The 23,585-nt window shown below is 42.4% G+C and overlaps 3 protein-coding genes across 10 annotated transcripts; 2 read left to right on the top strand and 1 right to left on the bottom strand.

Annotated features, from left to right (window-relative positions):
• Nucleotides 1-1,111: 1,111 nt before the first annotated feature.
• On the top strand, nt 1,112-2,019 carry cldnk (claudin k). Its single transcript, XM_022215066.2, has one exon. The coding sequence runs from the start codon at nt 1,112-1,114 to the stop codon at nt 1,757-1,759; it is 648 nt and encodes a 215-aa protein (XP_022070758.1). The 3' UTR covers nt 1,760-2,019.
• A 6,692-nt stretch (nt 2,020-8,711) lies between these two features.
• Nucleotides 8,712-19,037, top strand: hgs (hepatocyte growth factor-regulated tyrosine kinase substrate). 8 transcript variants are annotated; one of them, XM_022215051.2, is made up of 20 exons: nt 8,712-8,900; nt 10,430-10,514; nt 10,688-10,763; nt 10,992-11,084; nt 12,036-12,159; nt 12,517-12,569; nt 12,760-12,828; nt 12,982-13,106; nt 13,580-13,664; nt 13,893-13,991; nt 14,091-14,186; nt 14,318-14,356; nt 14,462-14,626; nt 14,713-14,923; nt 15,010-15,182; nt 15,268-15,408; nt 15,746-15,929; nt 17,039-17,175; nt 17,275-17,457; nt 17,637-19,037. In XM_022215051.2, exons 1-20 carry the CDS (start codon nt 8,864-8,866, stop codon nt 17,736-17,738), a joined length of 2,277 nt encoding a protein of 758 aa, XP_022070743.1. In that variant the 5' UTR covers nt 8,712-8,863; the 3' UTR covers nt 17,739-19,037. The 8 variants fall into 8 exon arrangements, with proteins under 8 accessions (XP_022070743.1, XP_022070741.1, XP_022070742.1 ...); XM_022215049.2 differs by having other exon boundaries at nt 8,713-8,900; nt 17,272-17,457; XM_022215050.2 differs by having other exon boundaries at nt 8,713-8,900; nt 14,710-14,923.
• A 241-nt stretch (nt 19,038-19,278) lies between these two features.
• zgc:103625 (methyltransferase-like 26 B) lies at nt 19,279-22,623 on the bottom strand. The gene is made up of 6 exons (XM_051941505.1): nt 22,424-22,623; nt 22,097-22,259; nt 21,900-21,959; nt 21,719-21,786; nt 19,410-19,488; nt 19,279-19,326 (listed from the first exon to the last, which is right to left on the bottom strand). Exons 1-6 carry the CDS (start codon nt 22,621-22,623, stop codon nt 19,279-19,281), a joined length of 618 nt encoding a protein of 205 aa, XP_051797465.1.
• Nucleotides 22,624-23,585: the final 962 nt, after the last annotated feature.

Genomic DNA, 23,585 nt, shown 5'->3' with positions numbered 1-23,585 from the left:
TTTGAAAAAAGTTTTTAAAAAATTCTCTGACAAATTAATAATAGTGAACTTTTGTGACATGCCATGATCAGTTTTGAATATTAATACTTATTCTGTGGTTCTTTTAGCCATGCCACTATTATCCCTGTGTAAAGGCTGTTGGGGATTGATCCTGTTCCTTTGCAATGTTTGCAATTATTCCTTTGTATAAGACAGAAACTTCTAAAGACAGGTTAAAGGGAAATGCTTCAGCTACAACCAAGTGGACAACAGGAAAATAAGAAATAATGTATCTCTATGACATTATGCACAATAGAAGAATGGTTGTTTTATGATTATTCTTGTTTCAAGGATTCATATAAATTGATCAAATTTGCCTTCAAATCTATAGAAAATCTTTCAGATTATCAGCTATTGGATATATTCTTATGAAATAGGGGTCTCTTGGTGAAGGGTATTGCTCTGATGTTTTGTGTCATGAGAAAACCCCTGGACTAACTTTGTTTATCCTAAGCTTGATTCACAGAATTGGTCAAATATAGATACTAAGAGCTGTGATAAATAGATGACACAGGTCCTCCTGGCCCACTCTGCAAGCTTGCATGAAAGCTGCTTGTGTTCAGAATCTCCTCATGTTTTCTGAGATAATCCACTCACCCGGCAAGGCGTAGCTCGACACCCACAGCTGTGTCAAAGAAACCTATTCTCTGTGGTTCTCACTGGAATCCACTAAACACGGGCCTCTCAGCCTGATTCCAAATATTTATGATAAATATTTGCTCCATTAGACTTTTCATTCTTTATTAATGTAAAGCTCACTGTTGTAAGTAACACCAAGATTGGATTATTTTTAGTATGAGTTTGTGATTTTTGCTGCACTGCTTATTTGATGACAGAGAAAATAATTCAATTGGTTGCAATGTTTTTGTGTTTTCTGAACTTCAGGATACCCATCCTTATCTTCCCCAAGCTGACCTCATCAACATCACAGATAAAGGATCGAGGGGTGGACCATAACATTCCTAGCACCATAAACGTTTGCATCTCTTTGTGGGACTATACGTTGGCCCTGTGCAGCAGAGACTGATATAAAACAAAGACAAATCCATCTGATTCAAACAACACCTTCGCCATGGCAACCACAGGCATGCAGTTGCTGGGCCTGATCATGTCCATTGTGGGCTGGGTAGGTGGGTTAGTAGTCTGCGCCATCCCCCTGTGGCGAGTCACTGCCTTCATCGGTAACAACATAGTGACGGCTCAGATCATTTGGGAAGGCCTTTGGATGAATTGCATAGTGCAGAGCACAGGTCAGATCCAGTGTAAGGTGTATGATAGCTTGCTGGCTCTGCCCAGTGACATGCAGGCTGCCCGCGGCCTCACAGTGTTCTCCATTCTCCTCTGTGGTCTGGCTCTGGCTCTGGGGGTCTTAGGAGTCAAGTGCACTAAATGCATCGGTGTAAACAGTGTCAAGGCCCGCATCGCTCGCATTTCTGGCGCCCTTTTTGCCATTGCAGGGTTCCTTTACCTTGTGCCCGTCTGCTGGACTGCCCACTCCATCATCAGGGATTTTTACGATCCACATGTGGCAGCTCCTCACAAGCGTGAGCTTGGCCCTGCCCTTTACATCGGCTGGGGCGCAGCAGCCCTGCTCCTCATTGGGGGATCTCTGCTCTATGCGGGGTCAAGTCCCCCTGGCATCCCAGGTTCTCCCACCTTCAGCAGTGGAGAAAGTAGTCCTCGCAGGGCACCTGCCACACAAGTCAAAGGTTACGTCTAAGTCCTAAAATGTCTGAAAGAATTCCACAAATCCACCCCAAATGATGACAAACCTGTTTTTCCTCTTATTGAATTTGCTCCTTTGTAATTATTTTATATTTAATGTTACTCCAGTTTGCTTTTTTTCTTTTGAAAAGCCACATGAGACTGTTTAGGGAAAATTGAACTCATTATAATATTTCATACCTGATATCCTTCAATAACCCTTTTCTCTGTTTGCCAGTAAAATACAATAAAAGTTGTATCCTCTACTGAGGGAAATGGTGTCTGTTTACATTTTTATGACTACATACGGATATAGAGTTTTTTGAAAAATCTTTCAGCTGTATGTTCTTACTGAGCAAAGTGTACAGTACTATACCGAGTACAGCAGTTTTAAATGAAAAATCTTTGACTCATTTATGTAAACAGTACGGGGGATTCTACTGAATGGAAAAGAACAATAGAACAATGAGGGTGTGTGCACATTTGCCTGTGGTGCCATATTGTTGAGAAGCGTGTTTGTGTGTGTTGTCCTATCTTCCATCTCATCATTATGGCCTCTCTGTACCAGGGACAAAAAAAAAGACATTGTCTGTCTTCCAAAACATAAAAATTCTGGTTTTCATTTAAATAACTAGTAAATTAAACCATTACCATAGCTGATGTGAAAACACCTACTCCTCATTAGAATCACACCAGAGAATTCCCTGATAAGGATAAAGTTTTATTCTCATTAAGTCTTAGAAATATTCTAACAGGAAGTTACAGGAAGTTAAACAAAAACCAGATCAACCCTTTAGATTGTGTGAGTATGTACAGTATGTGTGCATGCCTATCTATCAGAGTCTCTGTGTGTGCATGTGATGTGGGACGTTACAAGCAACAGTGGAAGCATCTTTATTCATGAGACATTGTTCAAGTCCTTCACAAACTGTGCTGCTTTACTTTGAACTAAGTGACCATTTACAGAGAATGAAAGCTGGAGTTAGTGATTTCAGTTTTCAAGAGCCTTGGAATTTGGTTACTGTTCGTGTTTGTTTTTTCTTCCAAATTTCTGAAACAGCATTTGTTTTTCTAAGTTAGGTTTCTTCAACTGCAAAAATATCTGTAGGATTTTCTGTAAATTTGATCACAGTTGAGGATGCATTGCATTGCTCCATCAGTTATTGTCCTTTCTGTCCGTGACAGCAGAGGACAGAGCAACACAATGCCACTTTAGAGAGCATTACAGCACCACAAAAACAATGGCCACCAGTGTTCCAAGTGCCAGGTAGTGACTCATACATGACCTAAGTAGGCCTATAGCATCTTTGTGAATACTGTAAGTCAGTGCTATTTTACTGTACAATGGTAATGGGAGAAATATAGAGTGAGACAAGTGCACTATTTATGTTGGAAATAATCAGTGCAGTGTCTTAAAGTGGCTTAAGATATATGACACAAACACAATTCTTAGAAATCACAGTAACAGTTTCATAAAATAATTCACAAGGAGGTAAACCATCAACAGGAGGAACTATAGAAGCCAGTGATGAGACCACAGCACTAAAAAGTTCTTCATCTGAGGTCTATTTTATATATGGCTCTCAAATTAGACCTTGTATCAAAAATCTTAAACACCACTAGCAAGAACACAGCTTGAAGCAATGATGCTAACACAAGTGTTTGCTGGTGAAATTAAGGGGTTGTAGGGATTGCTTTAAGAGAGAATTTGGATTCAGAGTAATATATAGCCACTTAAGATGCAATGTCGTGAATCAACAGAGGTGAACATATGGAAAATGTATAATACTATCTCTCTCTCTCTCTCTCTCTCTCTCTTTACACACACACACACACACACACACACACACACACACACACACACACATATATATATATATATATATATATATAATCCTACCACGGTTGTTGTACAGATTTCAATCTTGATATATCAGTAGCCTAGCCGAGCCTCACTAGACCCATGCTCTGAAAACACAAGGGTCTAGGCACGCTCGACAGGGAGGGAGGCGGGCTAAAAGGTTGTCTATCAAATCCCTCTGCAGCAGTTGGGTAGGTATACAACCAATCAGCGCAACGAATAGGCTCCCAGAGCGCCGGAAATCAGAGGATGCGGTAGTTCGGTGAAGCCTTATTTATACAGTCAATGGGTGAAGCTCAAGTATATTACAGACATGTTAACAGAAAGATTATTCAGAGTTGTGCTAATGGAGCTCAACGACTGTTGTTGTTTTTGTTGTCGACCCTGGCAGAGAATTAAATTCGTTGCCGTGGGTTGTCTAGCGTGGCTAGGCTAGTTGTTTCCAGTTGTTTCTGTCAGAATCGTCGCGCCTCTGTCGTCACTTAGTTACGCCCGCCTTCTGACTCTACACTTCATGGTGATTCGTCCGGCCAGTTTTAGGAGCATCCAACCTCGAGCCTTATGGAGGGTAACTAGACCTACCCTGGCAGTGAATTAAATTCGTTGCCGTGGGTTGTCTAGCGCGGCTAGGCTATCAGTAGCCTGTATATTAGAAAGAATAACCCTAACTCTAACCCTAACCCTCTAACAGGATTTTGGTATACAGTATATGAAAAAAAACAACCCAGAAACTACTTTGACAACATAATTTTTTCCCTGCTTATTTTGCCAAGTGTGTATATATATATATATATATATATATATACACATAATTAACTGTTTTATAGAGGGTATTCTGCATGCATTTTGGGTGTGTTGTATTACAGACATATTATTTTATAGGCTATTTTATCTATATTTATAGTGTGATCATTGTCCTGTGTTTTTTAAGTTAGTATTTTTAAATGATTTTACTAGTTATCAGTCATTTAACAAAACATGGAAAATAATTTTTTTAAAGAGAGTTAAAAATATACAAATTTCAGTCCTGAATATACATAACATTTCTTTCCAATGATGGCAGATATCTATAAGAATAATGTTTTTTTTTTTTAAAAAAAGAACAAAAACAAAACAAACTTGATTTTAAAACTGTAAAAAAAAATTAAAAAGTGCAATTTTATGGTCCCCCGTCGAATCGCCACCTTATCGCGGTGGAGGGGTTTGAGTGTCTCAGTGGTCCTGGGAGCTATGTTGTCCGGGGCATAAGCCCATGGTATGGTCTCCCAAGACAAACTGGTCCTGGGTGAGAGACCAGACTAAGAGCGATTCAGAAGACCTTCATGATAACAGACAAAGGTGAAGCCGCAACCTTGCCCGGGTGAGGGAAACCGGGGTCTTCCCATGGAGCCAGGCCTGGGGGGGGAGCTTGCAAGAGAGTGTCTGGTGGCCGAGCCTTGGGGTCCCGTGGGGCTCGGTCGCGCACAGCCCAAAGAAGTAACACGAGGCCACTGCGCAGTAGGCCCACCACAGACAGGGCAGGAAGTCAGGGTCGGGTGCTATGTCAATCGGGCAGTAGGCAGGAGCGGGCGCCTGGGCGTTCTACCCCCTGGTGGTGTAGACTGGTTCTGGGGACGTGGAACGTCACCTCACTGGCGGGGAAGGAACCTGAGCTGGTGCGGGAGGTGGAGCGATACCAGCTGGATATAGTTGGGCTCACCTCCACACACAGCAAGGGTTCTGGAACCAGAATCCTGGAGAGGGGTTGGACTCTCTCCTACTCCGTAGTTGCCCAAAGTGAGAGGTGCCGGGCAGGTGTGGGGATACTCACAAGGCCCCGGCTGAGCGCCGCTTTGTTGGAGTTCTCCCCGGAGAACGACAGGGTCGCCTTTCTGCAACTTTGTGTTGCGGAGGGGAAAACTCTGACTGTTGTCTGTGCTTATGCACCGAACAGCAGTTCGGAGTATTCGGCCTTCTTGGAGTCTCTGGGTGGTGTCCTGGAAGAGGTACCGCCCGGGGATTCCATAGTTCTCCTGGGAGACTTCAATGCTCACGTGGGCAATGATGGAGAAACCTGGAAGGGGGTGATTGGGAGGAACGGCCTGCCTGATCTGAACCCGAGTGGTGTTTTGTTATTGGACTTTTGTGCTAGTAATGGTTTGGCTATAACAAACACCATGTTCGAGCATAAGGTTGCTCATAAGTGTACTTGGTACCAGAGCACCTTAGGCCAAAGGTCGATGATCGACTTTATAGTCGTATCGTCAGACCTGTGGCCGTATGTTTTGGACACTCGGGTGAAGACAGGTGCAGAGCTGTCAACTGATCACCACCTGGTGGTGAGTTGGATCCGATGGCGGGGAAGACTGCCGGACAGACCTGGTAAACCCAAACGTGTAGTGCGGGTGAACTGGGAACATCTGGCGAAGGACACTGTCTGTAGGGTTTTTAACTCCCACCTCCGGAAGAGTTTCTCCTGCATCACGGGGGAGGTTGGGGACATGGAGTCTGAGTGGTCCATGTTCAAAACCTCCATTGCAGAAGCAGCTGCTAGGAGCTGTGGTCTGACGGTCACTGGTGCCTGTCGTGGGGGCAATCCAAGGACCCGCTGGTGGATACCAGTGGTGAGGGAGGCCGTCAGGCTGAAAAAGGAAACTTTTCGAGCCTGGTTGGCTCGGGGGTCTCCCGAAGCAGCTGACAGGTACCGGTTGGCCAAAAGGGCGGCAGCTGTGGCGGTTGTGGAAGCTAAAACTCTGGTGTGGGAGGAGTTCGGGGAGGCCATGGAGAAGGACTTTCGGTCCGCCTCGGGGAAGTTCTGGCAAACCGTTCGACGTCTCAGGAAGGGGAGGCAGGGCTTCGCTCAGGCTGTGTACAGTCGGAGTGGAGAACTGTAGGCCCGTACTGGGGATATCGTCGAGCGGTGGAAAGAGCACTTTGAGGAACTCCTGAACCCGGTAAACACGTCCTCTATGGAGGAGGCAGAGCCTGAAGACTCGGGGGAATCTTCGTCCATATCCGTGGCAGAGGTCGTTGAGGTAGTTAAGAAGCTCCTCGGTGGCAAGGCGCCTGGTGTGGACGAGATTCGCCCTGAGATGCTGAAGGCTCTGGACATTGTTGGACTGTCCTGGTTGACACGTCTATACAATGTCGCGTGGGCATCGGGTACAGTGCCTGTGGAGTGGCAGACTGGGGTGGTGGTCCCTATTTTCAAAAAGGGGGACCGGAGTGTGTGTGCCAACTACCGTGGTAAGTTTACTCTAGGGTGCTGGAAGGGAGGATCTGACTGATAGTCGAACCTCGGATTCAGGAGGAGCAATGCGGATTCCGTCCCAGTCGTGGAACAGCGGACCAGCTCTTTACCCTTGCGGAGCTGCTGAGGGGGTCATGGGAGTATGACCTGCCAGTCTACATGTGTTTTGTGGATCTGGAGAAGGCCTATGACTGTGTCCCTCGGGGGGCTTTGTGGGGGGCACTGCGGGAGTATGGTGTCCCGGGCTCGTTGCTACGAGCCGTTCGGTCCCTGTACGACCAAAGTGAGAGCTGTGTCCGCATACTCGGCACTAAGTCAGACACGTTTCCGGTGGGGGTTGGACTCCGCCAGGACTGCCCCTTGTCTCCAATCCTGTTTGTGGTTTTCATGGACAGGATTTCAAGGTGCAGTCGTGGTTGGGAGGGTTTTCGGTTTGGGAGTCTCAGGATGGCATCTCTGCTTTTTGGAGATGATGTGGTTTTATAGGCGTCCTCAGACCGTGACCTTCAGCACACACTGGAGCGGTTTGCAGCCGAGTGTGAAGCGGCAGGGATGCGGATCAGCACCTCCAAGTCTGAGGCCATGGTTCTCTACTGGAAACCGGTGGATTGAGCTACAAGGCGAAGCTCTCGATTTACCAGTCCATCTACGTTCCAACCCTCACCTGTGGTCATGAGCTTTGGGTAGTGACCAAAAGAACAAGATCGCGGATACAAGCGGCCGAAATGAGCGTCCACCGTAGGGTGGCTGGACTCAGGCACATAGGGTGAGGGGCTCAGACATCCGGAGGGAGCTCGGAGTAGAGCCACTGCTCCTTTGCATCGAAAGGAGCCAGTTGAGGTGGTTTGGCCATCTAATTCGGATGCCTCCAGGGAGACTTCCTTTGGAGGTTTTCTGAGCACGTCCGCCTGGGAGGAGACCCCGGGGTAGACCCAGAACTCGCTGGAGGGATTATATATCCCGTCTGGCCTAGGAACGCCTCGGGATCCCCCAGGAAGAGCTGGAAGGCGTCGCTGGGGGAAGGGACGTCTGGAACGACCTGCTTCGCCTGCTGCCTCTGCGACCTGGAAGAAAATGGATGGATGGATGGAATTTTATGGTCAAATAATAGAAAAGAGTGAATTACCATTCGGGATAGCCCTGCAATATTTACCAGTTTCTGTGATGTTAGTTAGTTATCTATAATTTAACAAAAGTGGGGAAATTATTCTAATATAAATTGTAAAAAATAAAATAAATGAACAATAGCAGTGCAACAGTGGAATAAACTGAAAAATTGAAAAAAAATTACAGTTAAAGTGGTTTTAATTATTTTTACAGTATATTTCACACCATATGCGCTTTATCATAAAGTAGCCTCTTATATCGCCTGTAAATCATAAGCAGCAGGTAACTGATTAATATGTAAGCATTTTAACATTTTTAAGATAAATTTATCTTCTATTTCACCTTTGATCACATTGGTTAGGTGTCAGTCATGTATAGCCAGACTATTCTCCTACTGGATGTGAATCATAGACTGTATATACTTTTATAGAGATTATGGTGTAGACAGCTCCTGTAACCACACCCAACAGTGAAGTCATATGTTCCTGCAGCAACGTAATAAATTCATCCACTGGAGGAACAAGAATTTCAGGTATGTTAAGTTACTCCTTAATGTCAATCAAGGTCCAGGTAATGTAATCACTTTATACACTGTTTGAGTAGTTTGATTTACAGCATAGCAATATATAATATTTTGTAGGATCGTAATATAGTTTTCACATTTTTACTTTGCAATTTAAATGCTCGCCAGGCCTTTTGATTCATCTGTAAATGCACATGTCATTCCACGAATCCGTCGCTAGAGGGAGACATTCCATCTATGTCGCTGTTTCTCCGGGGGGAGTGGGAAGTAGGAAGAGCCGTACAGCTGTGCTCTGTGGCTAACAGAGGCGAGCTAACAGGCTAACCTCAGCGGTGAAAATATCAGCACCCGTTCCTCAAACAAGACGCTCCGACAGCCACTTTGAGACTTTTCTTCAAATATGGGGAAAGGCGGAGGCACATTTGAGAGGCTTCTCGGTAAGTTAACGGCACACGCATCAAGTTAATAGTTTATTTGCCAACTGTGAGTCAAAGTGCGATGTTTTTCCAGCGTATTGTTTTGACAGGAGCTGGGGCTGTGGCTCTCGGGCCAGCTAGCTCGGTTTTAGCCTGCTAACAAATTCGCTGCTATTGTTCGAAGGCCCAGATAGGCTCCCCAAATTTAGCGACCCGACTGGGAATTTAGCTAATGCTGCCTTGTTTGTCTGTTTTTACCTGAAATCTAATCTGAACTGGGTTTTCTATATTTATATTGTGTGGTTGCCGTGGTTTTACTTGACCTAAACCAGGTTGTTGACTGCTTCAGATGAGTTCATTTCATTTCAATATTATCGTTAGCAATTGGTGTCCACTTGTACTAATGCTTACTGTGTAACCATTGTCCTGTTTAAGAAAACCAGGCTGCCAAGCACAACAATGTCATTTGTGAGAGACTTCGCCTTTCAGTGTTAAGTTTTTCAAATCACAACAGGTTGATTAGCGGATATAATTAGCTTCAAACATAATCTGTGTACCCTGAATAGCTCAATGTTACACTGAATTAGATTCGTTCCCTTTGTAAGACGCTGACGAAGTTAACGTCAGGTGGCTAACAGTTAGCCTAACAAGTAAGTGTGTCATACCATGCAGCTACTGCATGGTGAAACCAACAGTCACCTCAGATTACACCAAATCTACACCAAAGGTGAATTGATAATTATATATTAGCACCGTGCTTAATGGGTTTAGAAAGCAACAATTTAGATTGTTTTGTGCTGGTGTGTGAAGATTTGAAATCGAAGAGTTTTAAAAAGCTTCATCATATAAGCAATATATTTCCTTAGTTATTAAGGTTTGGGAAAACAAATCCCACCTTAAGGCTTGAAAGACATGAAAGCTGATGTGTCAGCACAGTTAGTCATATTACCGTAAAACTAATTGCCGGACAGTTAAACGAGTTTTGAGATCTGGGACAGCTTTTATCTGCTTTGACACAATTAAATGTCACACTTAAGATGGAATCAATAACAGGGAGCATAAGAAGAATGAGTGCCTTACAAACAAAAATGTATAAGTGATGCCAGACGGATATGATTTATAAATAGACTGATAACATTTTAAAACAGTCACTTAACATTTTACATAGTTTTTATGATATGGCAGGATCATAATTATATTAAAGAATAGTCTTGGCTGATATCTACAGTATCACACAATTCAGTAGATCAAAGCTGAAGCTCTTCTTCCTCAGCAGTAAAAGCTATTCTCATCGAAAGTGTCACCTGAGTTACATTCAGAGAACCTACATTTAGAGAGACACAAGATTTGTGGATACATACAATTTAGAATGTTAACACCAGTAAACAATGTTTACATAAAGCCTACAATATGTAGGACTGTAATTAGGGGATGCATGAGGTCACCATAGATAAAGGTCATCTATTATTCCATGGTAGGTTGTTGAAAAGGCTATTATGTGCTAGCTGTTTGCCAGACATTATCCATGTTTATGCATTAAATGTCTGCAGATAAAGCCACCAGTCAACTGCTCCTAGAAACTGACTGGGAATCCATTCTGCAGATCTGCGATCTCATTCGACAAGGAGATACACAGTAAGTGATTCTGCCTCCTTCTCTCTACGTTCATATGCGGAGCCTTTAAAAGTGGGGGAAAAAACTCATTCAGCTCTGATTTTCCTTTGTGTTATGTTAACAAAACTGTGAACTTCGCTTTCTGGATTTATCATCCTGATTTTATATTGTAGTATTCGTTTCTTTCCTTGCAGAGCTAAATATGCCATTGGGGCCATTAAGAAGAAGCTGAATGATAAAAATCCACATGTGGCCCTTTATGCACTTGAGGTGAGACAAGCAGAATATGCGCAACCGAAGATAATTGAGAATGCAATAACACAAAATGACTTTCTGCCATGTAAAAATTACAGGATATATTATATAATACCTAGAACCCCTTTATGAAGTTTTTTATTAGTTGTGCGTTGGTGTGTTCTTCTGTCATTCGTGAAAGTAGCTTTGCTGTAAAGTCAGTGACATGGTAATATGTCGTAATAATGTGGCCTCGCTCTTCAGGTCCTGGAGTCAGTGGTGAAAAACTGTGGTCAGACGGTGCATGATGAGGTGGCGAGTAAGCAGACTATGGAGGAACTGAAGGATCTACTCAAGGTGACATTCATTTTATGAAGTTGTTCCATTTTACACTCCTCCTCTGTTTAACCTCCACTTTGCATGAGTTTTGACCTTAGCTTTTTTCATTGTGATGCTGAATTCACTGACATAGATGCTGTGAAACAGTTGCTTTTGATTAATCTGTAAAGTCTTTGGCTCCGCTGTGCCTTTCAGACCTTCTCCGTTCCTAAACTCTTAAGCTTGCTTTAAAATCTTCTCATGTTGCACTGCTATGAATCCCAAGTTTTAGACTCAACACCAGAGCCTTTAGCTGCTCTGCACCACAACTCACCACAAATTATATGTTTGTATATGACTGGAAACCTAAATGTATTCAGATTACAATGATGTCAAGCTTCAAATCTGCATATTATCTTAATGATTAAGAAGCTGAAGCAACCAAACATTTGTTTTTCTATATTAGATAATATATGTGCATGTATGAAACAGATCTCTATCCTGCTCCATCTAAGTATTGTGAAAAAATGTAGTGGAAAGTTTGGATATGACCTTTCACCCTTTAACACAGTTGTCTGGCCCTATATTGACTTTAAGCCTTCTCACCTTTCCTACCTTCTCTCTTGACTCAATAACTGCTCACTGCTGTCGGCCAGCTGACTGCATTATAGCATGAGCTAGCAATATTTGATTGGATCCTCCGTGTATCATGTGACACAGGCTGTGCAGCCACAGCACGGCCTCAGTTTCCTGGTGATGTCATTGTCTTGTGACAGGAGTATTTTCTCAGACAACAGCAAGGGACTTCCCACCTTGCTTCTTATCATCGTACACAATGTTGTTTAATTCAGTTTGTGTCTAATGGCTATTTGACAACAGAAAACAATGTAGAGGTGAATATTTGTAAAGAGCTTAAAGGTCTAAAAACTTTCCTTTTTTATTTTTCCTGTTTTTTTTTTTGTTTTGTTGTTGTTGTCAATTTACCACCAGAAACAGACAGAACCAAATGTCAGAAACAAGATTCTGTACCTAATCCAGGCCTGGGCTCACGCTTTCCGCAACGAACCTAAATACAAAGTGGTTCAAGACACTTACCAGATCATGAAGGTGGAAGGTAAGTGTGCGGAAGGAGTGTTTTCATTTTTTAGTTTTAATGTCCCTTTCATCTGAAACTATCACTCTCTGAAAATGTTTTGACCTAGATAAATATTTCCAATCCTTGCCTAACCTACAATTATATTTAGAACAACAATTTATATGTTTGTCATTTATTCAGATTATTGTTGATATAGTGATTAGAATTCAAACAATTTGTAATGACAAAAACTGATTGACAGATTTATTTTTTTTACAATGCCCTGCAGAGAATAAAAAGCCGTTATTATATATTATTTGCTACTTTTCAGTTTTTACAATTAGAATACTGTGTGCTTGACTGCTTGGTTTCTTTATTTTGTACTTTCCTCAACAGGTCATGTTTTCCCCGAGTTTAAGGAGAGCGATGCGATGTTTGCAGCTGAGAGAGTGAGATATTTTGCTTTTCTCATTTCTGTGGTTTGTTAAATGAGTGTTGTCTGTTTTTTTTTGTGGAAATGTGCCACATAAAAATAAATGTTGGTCTGTTTAAGAGAGGTTATACTATACATACATTGAACTCCCGTGGGTTTGTTGTGTCACTATACCTGTAGTAATGTGCATTATCTGCTCTGTCCAGGCTCCAGACTGGGTCGATGCTGAGGAGTGTCACCGGTGCAGAGTTCAGTTTGGAGTTATGACCAGAAAGGTAGGCTGGGCTCTCTTGAAACTGGGGCACTTGGAGGTTTTATGGTTTCCTTCAGTCAGTTAAAACTGTGTGTGTGTGTGTGTGTGTGTGGATTATTTGCTTAAAGCGCATGTGCGAACAATTGACCTAAATTTGTGCTGTATCCTTTTCCAGCACCATTGTCGAGCCTGTGGCCAGATTTTCTGTGGCAAGTGTTCGTCTAAGTACTCGACCATTCCGAAGTTTGGCATCGAAAAGGAAGTGCGCGTGTGCGAGCCCTGCTTTGAACTGCTTAACAAGTGAGTCCCAAGACATGGAAATGCCACGATTAGTATGAAAATGAGACTCGGTGTATGAAGTATAACAAGATATATAAAGATAAATTATCTCTGCACCTGTGTTTAGATAGTTCAATAATACAAGCAGCTTATATTTACTACCAGTAGCATTTGGTGACATTGATAAAACGTACTATAAAAGTCATACTTTGCTTCAAGTTCTTACATTTTTGCTTCACTAACTTGTAAGTTAAATTTTACTGAACATTTCTAGAACGATTGTCTCGGTATGTGTGTTTAGACGCAGATCCAAATCTAAATCTGAATGTAGATTCGTAACATGTAAACATTTCTGTAGAAGCTTTCATGTACTGTTCCGTTTTCGGACAGTTCTTGATGCTTCAATCAGCATGCTCTCCTCTGATTTACAAGACTGTTTGTCTTCCCTGATCCCTTTTCCTCACCAGCCACCCCTCCCTCTCTCCTCCACTTAGGAAAGCTGAAGGAAAAGCCCCTTCCTCAGGTTCTGCTGAGCTGCCACCTGAGTACCTGACCAGCCCACTGTCCCAACAGTCACAGGTAATTACTTAGCTGTCAGTAGGTAGGAAAAATGAGTTGACTTGACACTGCAAGTAAATGTGTTGTGGACGCTTCAAGAGGAAAATATATGTTTATTTTAAAGATTCTCTTGTCTTTACATTCTTCTGTGTACGAAATGTTTTTCTTCAGCCAATTGAAGACTCATCTTTGGTTCATTTTCAATGTTTCTGCTCCTTAAATCTTACCACTGCTTATCTCTCCCACCAGATGCCCCCCAAGAGAGATGAGGCAGCACTGCAGGAGGAGGAGGAGCTGCAGCTGGCCATCGCACTTTCCCAAAGTGAGGCTGAGGAGAAGGAGCGGATGGTGGGTTGCACAGCTGACATTTTAATTTGGATTTTTGCAGTTTGTTTATATTAAACAAAACACAGATATATTGACACATGGCTGTATGTTCACTTCCAGAGACAAAAGAACTCCTACTCAATGTATCCCAAAACTGATCCCACCCCAGTGACATCCTCAGCACCACCAGTCAGCACCCTCTACACTTCCCCTGTGGTAAGAGTTCTTTTGAGAATGTGTTGTTTCTCTAACCAAAATTTTTTTAATGACTATCAATCGCTTAAAGGTTTTCTTACTATTTAGAAAATTGTTTTGTCATTGGCTAATATGCAACACACTCATTGCAGAACTCATCGGCTCCATCAGCGGAAGATGTAGACCCAGAGGTACATGTTGCTTATTGCTCTTCCTAAACATCTGCATGATGGTAGATTAATGTGAATGCTACAACATGCTTTTAATATTAATATGAAAATGTCATAAAATTCCAGCTGGCCCGTTACTTGAACAGAACGTACTGGGAGAAGAAGCAAGAAGAGGCTCGCAAGAGTCCTACCCCCTCAGCTCCTGCCCCTGTGCCATTGGCTGAGCCTCTTCCATCAATCACTCAGCCTGTAGAAAGTCATGTCCCTGTCCAGCCTGTCAGCATAGTGGAGGTATGTGGATGTTTAGCTGAACTAGAGTGGACTAACACAAATGACCCCCTGCTCATTGTGTCGCTTGTCATCCCCGCTTTCAGCAGCAGTACCAGAACGGAGAGTCAGAGGAGAACCATGAGCAGTTTCTGAAGGCTCTGCAGAATGCTGTCACTACATTCCTTAACCGCATGAAGAGCAACCACATGCGTGGACGCAGCATCACCAACGACAGTGCCGTGCTCTCACTCTTTCAGTCAATCAACAACATGCATCCCCAGCTGTTGGACATCCTCAACCAGCTAGATGAGAAGCGATGTGAGTGGTGGCTTTGTGCAAGTGTTTCTTTGCGTTTTTTTCCCTCTGTGTGCAATGTCTGACTGTGACAATCCGTGTTTTGCCAGTGTACTACGAGGGGCTGCAGGACAAGCTGGCTCAGGTGCGTGACGCTCGAGCAGCCCTTAACGCACTCCGGGACGAGCACCGAGAGAAGCTGCGCCGTGCTGCAGAGGAAGCAGAGAGACAGAGGCAGATCCAGCTGGCACAAAAGCTGGAGATCATGAGGCAGAAGAAACAGGTAATGAAACGAATCTCTCCAATCAGAGTGCAGATGTCATTACTATGTCCATTGATGTGCTCACAAGTATTTCTTTGAACTGCAGGAATACCTGGAGATGCAAAGACAGCTGGCCATTCAGCGCCTCCAGGAGCAGGAGAAAGAGAGGCAGATGCGTTTGGAGCAGCAGAAACATACAATCCAGATGAGGGCCCAGATGCCTGCTTTCTCTCTGCCCTACGCCCAGGTACACAACATACCATCAGCCACGTCTGTTTTCCTTAACAGCAAACATACGAACTTATGAAACTAGAATCGGTGGTCCCACTCATGCAAAAATGTAGTATTTTATCCCAGTCACTTCCCTAATTGAGATTAATGATGACTGATTGGGTGGTACATTGTTAAAATAGCCCAGTGTGAGTGGTCGGCTAGATAGACTGTACACACACAGGCCATAATGCTTGCTGCAGAAGATTGTACATTATATTTTGTCATTTAACTGAAAAAATATCGACCCTTTTAAATCTTAACCTTTTTGATATATTTGATATTTAGCAATGTCTGTATGTGCTGTTACGCAGATGCAGTCTCTGCCCCCCAATGTCGCGGGTGGTGTGGTGTACCAGCCCGGCGCTCCACCCAGCTACCCAGGCACCTTCAGCCCTGCTGGTTCTGTGGAGGGTTCACCTATGCACAACATCTATATGAACCAGCCAGGACAGACTGCACCAGGACAGTATCAGGCCATGCCCAGTGCTGCCACAGGTGAGGATGTCAACAAGAAGAAGATAAAATGAAAAATTGAAACAATGCTCCGCAATATCTTTGTTTTCAGCGCTACAGGGTGACCCAAAAAAAAGTTTACACTGGCAGAATACAACTTTAATACCATATTTATTCAGCTTAGAATTAGAATTTATTCACAAATTATACATCGTTGTAAAGAGCATGTGTGGTAGATTCTACTTTTCAATGTGTCCCCCCTTAAGTGTCACAACAGCCTGCAGGCGCCTGCGGAATGCTTGACAGGTCTAATTTATGTAGGATGCCGTCATCTTCTCCCAAGATCTAAGAATGGACCTCTCCAAGGCTGGCACAGAAGGGTGCAGCTTCTTACAGGCACTGTCCTCCACAGTTGCCCATATGCTATAATCCAATTGAGATCTGGATTCTGGGGTGGCCACATATCCTTGGACCAGAATGCATGCAAGTTGGCATCCAACCATTCCTGAGTCCTTTTGGAGGTGTGTGCTGGTGCTCCTTCCTGCTGGAACACATAATTCCCATCTGGGTAGTTAGCAAGGATCCATGGCTTGACTTTATCGTTCATAATATCCAGATATTTGTCCATGTTGATACGCACTCCTGAAGGAATGAACACTGGAGGCATCTTCTTTCCATCTGATGAGATGAGGCCAAAAACCATGACAGAAGCTGGGTGTTTTGTAGTGTTGGCATACTTTACAGTATCTTTCAGCTTCTTTTTAATTTTGTAGACTGCACATCTGGATATTCCCATGTGCTGTGCTGCAATCTCAGTAGGTGTCACACCGGCACGCAGCAATTCAGGTACAACTAAAGTTTTCTTCATTTTCAACAGAAACACGTGAATTTGAGAGGAGATTACCAGCTGCATTGAGAGACTTTAAGGAATCATTGGAACATGAAAACCTAGTTAGAGATGCTTAAATGGCTTTTAAACAAGCAATCAGCTGAGTGTAAACTTTTTTGGGGTCACCCTGTAGAAAGTTGACCATGTTTAGTTGACTTATTGCATTACAGTCAGTCATGAAACTTTTTCTATGATGCTTTAAAGTTTTACTTCAAGTGGGTTACTCTTTGTTTTTGTGTTTTTTTTTCCCTCTTGTTGCCAGATCCTAATATGGTTAATGCATACATGTACCAAGCAGCTGGCACCAATGGGCAGCCTGCTCCACCTCAAGGCCAGGCTCCACCCACAACTAGTCCACCTTACTCCAACTATCAGCCCACGCCTACGCAGGCCTACCAGGTCTGACTGACTCTGCTTTTCATTTTCTGATCACTACTACCAAAATATTCAAATACAAGAATTTGCACTAACTTGTGTCTTTTTTTTTTTTTTTAGCAGAATGTGGTTTCTCAAGCGCAGAGTATGCCCCCCATGTCCCAGCCGGCACCCACCAATGGCATGGGTTACATGGGTTACCAGCCGTACAACATGCAGAACATGATTTCAGCATTGCCAGGACAGGACCCCAATATGCCCCCCCAACAGCCGTACATGCCAGGCCAGCCGCCCATGTACCAGCAGGTCAGTCATGCACTGTTTTTGTTGACCCGCTAGCAGTAAGAACACCTTCTAGACTGACTCATTAAAGTCCTCTGTGCTTTCATCACTGTTGTGTTTATTTTTACTTGTCAAAGCGTCTGAGTTATTTCAATCTCAATCCCCACTAATCTATTTTTGCTTGTGCATTCTTGTCTTGCTAGGTTGCTCCCCCTGGTGGCCCCCCACAACAGCAGCAGGCACAGCAGCAGGCACCTCAGGCTGTGCCGGGCAGCGCAGAGGCTCAGCTCATCTCCTTCGACTAGAAGCCCACGTCCTGCCGGGTCTAACACACTACACCTTCTCTTCTCCTTTGGTCTCTCCCCTCCCTCTCTGGACTCTGAGGATATCCTCTGGAAACACACACATACTTCCCACCTTCCACCTTGCTGTGATGTTGTGGCAATGTGAAATATTGTAATGATGTTGCAGAACTGTTGCTCTCCTGGCTTCTCCCCCACTGAAGTATGGGGATCGGGGGGGTAAAGCCGCAAAGGAGGACACCATACCCCAGACCCTTCACCCTCTCCCTTCTTCTTTCCAGCTGATATGTATGTAGTATTTCCTCATTAAATGAATAACTGAAGCGCAGAAATAGTCAGTGGTATTAAAGTTAAAATGAAAATATGATAATAATTTAGAAGACACGACCATCCTTTGTCTCATATTTTTCTAAAGCAAAATTTGCATGTTAAATTTCATTTATTTTCTGGAATGGAAGTGAATTATTGCAGCCTGTTGTAACATTTAGGCAGTGATTGAGAACATCTGTATGTGCTGTTTAAGAGGTCGTAGGTGTGTCGAAAAAGTGATATCTAGAGAGAAAGCACAGTCAAAGGCCTGGGATAAACGGCACTCGCATCTTCATCAGGTTCACAGTTTAACATTCCAGTTGTAGTTTTCAGATCGTCCCTTCTTATGCACCCAGATGCACACAAACAGGTTGTCTTGTTTTGGCATTCATTTATTGTGGGCTGCTTGAACTAATGAGTGTTTTAATGTAGTTTCCATGATGAAGGAACACATTGCAGGGATTGTGCATTGTGGGAGGAGTGATAGTAAATTAGCTGGGTGGTTGTTCAATGCTCAATGAATATACTTTCATAGATTAAATCATTAGTTACAGTAAACTATACATACTAAAAGCAGTTCAGCAATTCTACTAGCATCCTGCATCCCTTTTAATAAAGTAACCCGTGTTGCCAAACATAAAGCACCATCACAAGACTGACAGAAGCATATGACCTTAACCTGCATTTAACTGCAAACTGCCTGCAAGTGTCCCATTTGGTTCACATCCATTTGGTTGAAAATGTTACATATATAGATAGCGACACATTAAGTACAAGATGGCTCTCTTTCTGAAGTGTGCTTGACTCTTCAGAAATGTGGAAATGCTTACAGAGCGAACATGACGTGCTGCATGTATGTGTCACACACCCAATCAGTGATTTCTGTCATTTCTTCAGTTGCCATCTGTGAACTTCTTTATTCCACCATACTGATCTGTCTGACTTTAAAGTAATTTTAAAATTATATTTAATAAATATCTGGTTCTTATTGTCCACATGCTTTAGCTGGTGTTTTATAACCTCTCCATGGTTTCTAAAAGAATGGCGATGATTTCAAAATTGTATATATGTACCTGAATACATGTGTGTAAATCAGAGGGGTTTAAAGTATCTTCTACAAGTGTGAAGGCTTAAACATTACAAAATAGTCATATGGCAGAATAATGCATAGCTTAGAATTATACATGCATATGAGGGGAGGGGTTGTTAATCTCCTTTGTGTAGTTTGGCATCTTTAAAGTTTTCTGAAGATGAGGCATTTGTAGCATTCTTCCATGTCAATCTGCAATGAAAAATTACAGGTATGACAGAACTGTTGTTGGTGGTATTTATTACCAGTACCTTGAATGCTGGTATGTGGCTCACCATTCTCTCCATCCGCATCCCGTTGCTGTAGGCCAGCTGTCTGAGCACATCAAGGTCTGGAAGACCCCACTCTGGGTTTCTGTGCAATAGAATCAAACATTACAAATGTGTATACAATTAAAGACAAAATTATTAGCTCCCTTAGTAAAATTTCAGTCTTTTTTTTCCAAAAATTCTCAAGTGCTGTTAAACAGATCAAGGAGCTCTTAACACAGCTTTTTCCAACATCCTAGTTTTATTTTGGATGCTGACATCATTTTGCTTTGCATCCAGAAACAAAATTATTTAACAAATAACAAAAACTACCAGAGTTAAAATTATTAGCCCCCTTGATACTAATAGTCAGTTGTGTATCCTTTTTACTTCAGAACATCTTGATTGTTGTTTGTAATGAGTCTCTGACATCTCATGAGGAATCCCAGCCCATTCTTCTTTGACAAATCTCTAAAGCTCCTCCAGAGTTGATGTTCTTCTGGCATGGACCCTGGTCTTCAGTTCACCCCACAGATTTTCAATGGGATTCAAGTCAGTAGCGTTCACTTTGGTCTTCTGGAGATAATTCTTCACCAGGAGTGACTTAAAGCTGCTGTCCGGAGTTTCCGTTTGTTTTCAATTTATGTATCATTTTTTAACAAAGCTTAAATGTGTTAGTCTAGTTCGATACTATAATATAAAGTTAGTATAACGCGATTTGAAAATTTATTCCTGAGCTCCGCCTTCCTCTCATAGACCCCCATGTTATTCCAAAAAGCGCCGGTCGCTGCCGACCAATCAAGTTCGAGCTTCAGCTTTGTCATGCTGTCAATCAACGGTTACGCGCACAGCAAGCAAGCCCATGCAGAGGTGGGCAAGCTACGTACTACGCAACCGCGCGCACATTTGTTTTGCTTGTGGAGGAGAGAGCATCTGGGCTCAGCAACTTCCAGAAAAGTTACCAATCCCACGGCTTGTCAGGTCATTGTGTTGTTGGAAGACAAAGTGACAACCAGACCCAGTTTAGCAGCTGACTGCTTTAGGTTTTATTTCCAAATCTTCATATGTACTACTTTCTTCATGATTCTTTCAACCTTGACAAGATTAATAGTTCCAGACGCACTGAAGCATCCCCACAGCATGATACTGCCACCACCGTGCTTAACTATAGGGACGGTGTTGTTTGGGTTATATGCCTCTTCCTTCTTTCTCCAAACATAAGCAACATCTCTATGGCCAAAGAGCTCTAGTTTGGTCTCATCTGACCAAAGGACAAGCTTCCAGTATTCATATTTCTCCAGATTGTCCTTAACATACTTCAGTCTGGCTTGAAGATATCTCTTCTGTAGAAGTGGAGTTTTTCTTGGCGTGCGTCTTTGCAGTCCATTTCTGTGCAAGGTTCTAGTGGCTGCCTTCTGTGACACCACAGTTCCTGACTTGGCTAAGTCATAAACTAATGTTTTGGTGGTTGTTCTAACATCTTGAGACACATCTCCTGCGAGTCATTGAAATCTTTCGCTTCCTTCCTCTGCCAAACTTGTTCTGTACTGTGTGGCTGGCTCTCTTTGAATTTCCTGATGATACTTCTCACACCACTTCATGACACTTGGGAACACTGATAACTTTGTATACTCTTCTTCTACTTTGTCAGCATCAACAATTCTTTTTCTCAAGTCTAAACTAATTTATGTTGTTTTTGGCATTATGCTTTCTCATGTGACAGGTCAAGTCCTTAATGAAGTTTTTATGCTGTGTGTAAAGTATAGGACAACCCTCAGTTTTAATCTAAATGGTTGATTGATTACAAGCTGTGAGCATTACAAAGTTAAAGCACATGACTGCACAACAATGGCTTTTGGTTTGGTTCAATAAAAAGGTCGGTTCTGAAGGAGGCTAATAATATTGACCCTCGTAATTTTTATTTTTTCTAAAATTATTCTGTAATTGCATGCAAAAATGAGTATACTTTCTGAAGAAAACTTTACATTTAGAAATGCTATGTTGAAAATCCTCTGCTCTGTTAAAAATGCACCTGGGATTTTTTTTAAAAAAAAATTCATAGGTGGGCTAATAATTTTCTTTTCAACTGTACAACGTACCAGCAGATCCAGAAAAGGCATATGTAGCAGTTTGGCTCGTTTAATTTTGGGGAAAGTCTCAATCAATTCAGTCTATCACGAAATGGCAAATATTTTCTAATCAATGCAAAATAAACTGTTTGCATGTTGGCCTTTGTGTAAAGACATTACCAAGATTTTTTATTGTTTAACAATAGAACAGAAATGCAGGAAATTATCATGAGTAGTGTGTAATATAGACTGTTGATCCCCACTCACATTTTCCGAAGCTCTTCATCCAGCAGCTCATTACAACTTGGTGTAATAATGCCATTACTCGCATACACCTGGAAAATGTAAGATCTTGAACCGTGTCACTTCTTAAAGTCTTTTGTGTCATGTATTTGGACACTCAGATGAGGACATTATCAAAGCGTGAAAAAACCAAACTTGAACCTACCCCATATGTTATCAAAAGGCCGTTTTGTTTGATGATCTGACCTGCTCCACTGAAAACACTCTTGGGAAATCATAGACAGAGAGTGGTATTTAGAAATTTTAAAAATTCTGTGTTATAAGACTACTTGTAAATATACCAACGTCTTAGTTATTCAAGCAAATTAGCTGATGGATGGTTCTTTGGATGTCCAGGCTTACCTGTGCAGTCTGGAAGGAGCTGTACTGCAGTAGGTTAATGGCAATAATGACATCACAGGAGTTTTGAGAAAGGCCTGCCCATTTCTCCCACGGTTCATTGGCATCCAAGTGGATAGGCTGCAGCACAGTTTTTGCATGGGTTGCAGCAATATATGCCTTGATGCTGCAAACAAAGTGTGCAGTCTTAATCTCCCACGTTGTTTCAAATTCATAGACCTATCAATGTATTCACTGGAAAATTCCCTTTGCTTCTTGTGACTTCAGCACTACTTTTAAGTGATTGTTTTTTATTGAATTAATGGATTTTGAATGAGTCTTACCACTTACCTGTCCCGAGACTCTTCTTTGATGTCTGACGGCTGCCATGTGACAAAAGGCATCTTCTGGGCAAACCGTATGACATGCTGCCCAGTTCCGGAGCCCAGCTCTAAGGCGAACAACTGCCTGTGGGACTGTGGCTCCAAAACATCTTCAAGCACTGAACAAAGACCCTCCCAGTTCCTCTCTGCCTGTGGAGACACCAGCATGATCTGGAAGAAGGAAAGTAAGGTCATTACCAGCCTATACTTTAAAATGTTCTCTATTACTGGATCCCTCTTACCTTCACTTGTGCTGAGTGATGGAGACAAGTGGGTAAAATGACACATTGGTGGAGAATAGATGTGGTGGATGACTGTAACGGCAGATGGGTGCTCAGATTACCTTGTTAAGAGGATTCCCTCTGTGCTCCTCCCTTGTGGCCAACACTGCTACAGTACAGGTAGAACACATGCACGGTATATACACACAGAAAGCAATCTGTTCATGAAGTAAATGTGTGAATGTAGTGACTATTGTTATACAAAGGTCGTAATGCAGTCAACAGAAGAGGAATACCATCTTTATCATCACAAGCTTGGCAGTATAAGGATGCTAGAAGTAGCTATGGGAAACAATTATTAGAATTTTTTATTAAAAGTAAAAATTTTAGGCAAATGTAAAGCTCAGTGTTGCTCTGACACAAATCTTATTTCTTAAAAGTACTTGATCTTATGCGTGAATGTAAAATAGCTAAAGGAAAATTTGAACTGGCCACTGTGTCTTACTGTATATAAAGGCCTTTTATACAAGATTGCTGTCAAAACTAGTAATATAAAGTAAACCCTAAATTATTTTCACCCATTCCAAAAATTTGGTTTATAATGAATTTTTATTTGACCAAAAAGCTTCTTTCTGGCTGGAAATCACAAAATTGACAAGAGACAGTAAGACACTGTGTTAGAGATCATAAAATGCCAATATTGTTTTATTTAACCCATTTCTTGACCATTTTGTTTGTATGCTTTGAATCATTATCTTATATGAAGGTCTGATGGCAAGGCCGAGTTTCTTTTTCTTCTGCAGACTGCCTAATGTTTTCCTCCAGAATTCATATAGTCCTCTTGTGATGCTGTTTACTTTGACAAGGTTTCTTGAAGTATTGACTAGAAACCAGGATTGTTTGGAATTG

This window comes from Acanthochromis polyacanthus, chromosome 21, assembly GCF_021347895.1.
Source record: "Acanthochromis polyacanthus isolate Apoly-LR-REF ecotype Palm Island chromosome 21, KAUST_Apoly_ChrSc, whole genome shotgun sequence".
Lineage (NCBI taxonomy): Eukaryota > Metazoa > Chordata > Actinopteri > Pomacentridae > Acanthochromis > Acanthochromis polyacanthus.
Note: the sequence above shows the minus strand (reverse complement) of the source record. Positions and strands in the feature narration are given on the sequence as shown.

Bases quoted from the DNA above. Each gene is read 5' to 3' on its own strand.
- cldnk (XM_022215066.2), top strand. From the start codon at position 1,112: ATGGCAACCACAGGCATGCAGTTGCTGGGCCTGATCATGTCCATTGTG.
- hgs (XM_022215044.2), top strand. From the start codon at position 8,864: ATGGGGAAAGGCGGAGGCACATTTGAGAGGCTTCTCG. The intron at 14,187-14,317 runs GTAAGAGTTCTT...CACTCATTGCAG, and splicing joins CCCTCTACACTTCCCCTGTG to AACTCATCGGCTCCATCAGC. The intron at 14,357-14,461 runs GTACATGTTGCT...ATAAAATTCCAG, and splicing joins CGGAAGATGTAGACCCAGAG to CTGGCCCGTTACTTGAACAG.
- zgc:103625 (XM_051941505.1), bottom strand. From the start codon at position 22,623: ATGCTGGTGTCTCCACAGGCAGAGAGGAACTGGGAGGGTCTTTGTTCA. The intron at 21,787-21,899 runs GTAGGTTCAAGT...TACATTTTCCAG, and splicing joins GCCTTTTGATAACATATGGG to GTGTATGCGAGTAATGGCAT. The intron at 19,327-19,409 runs GTGAGCCACATA...TTTTCATTGCAG, and splicing joins GGATGCGGATGGAGAGAATG to ATTGACATGGAAGAATGCTA.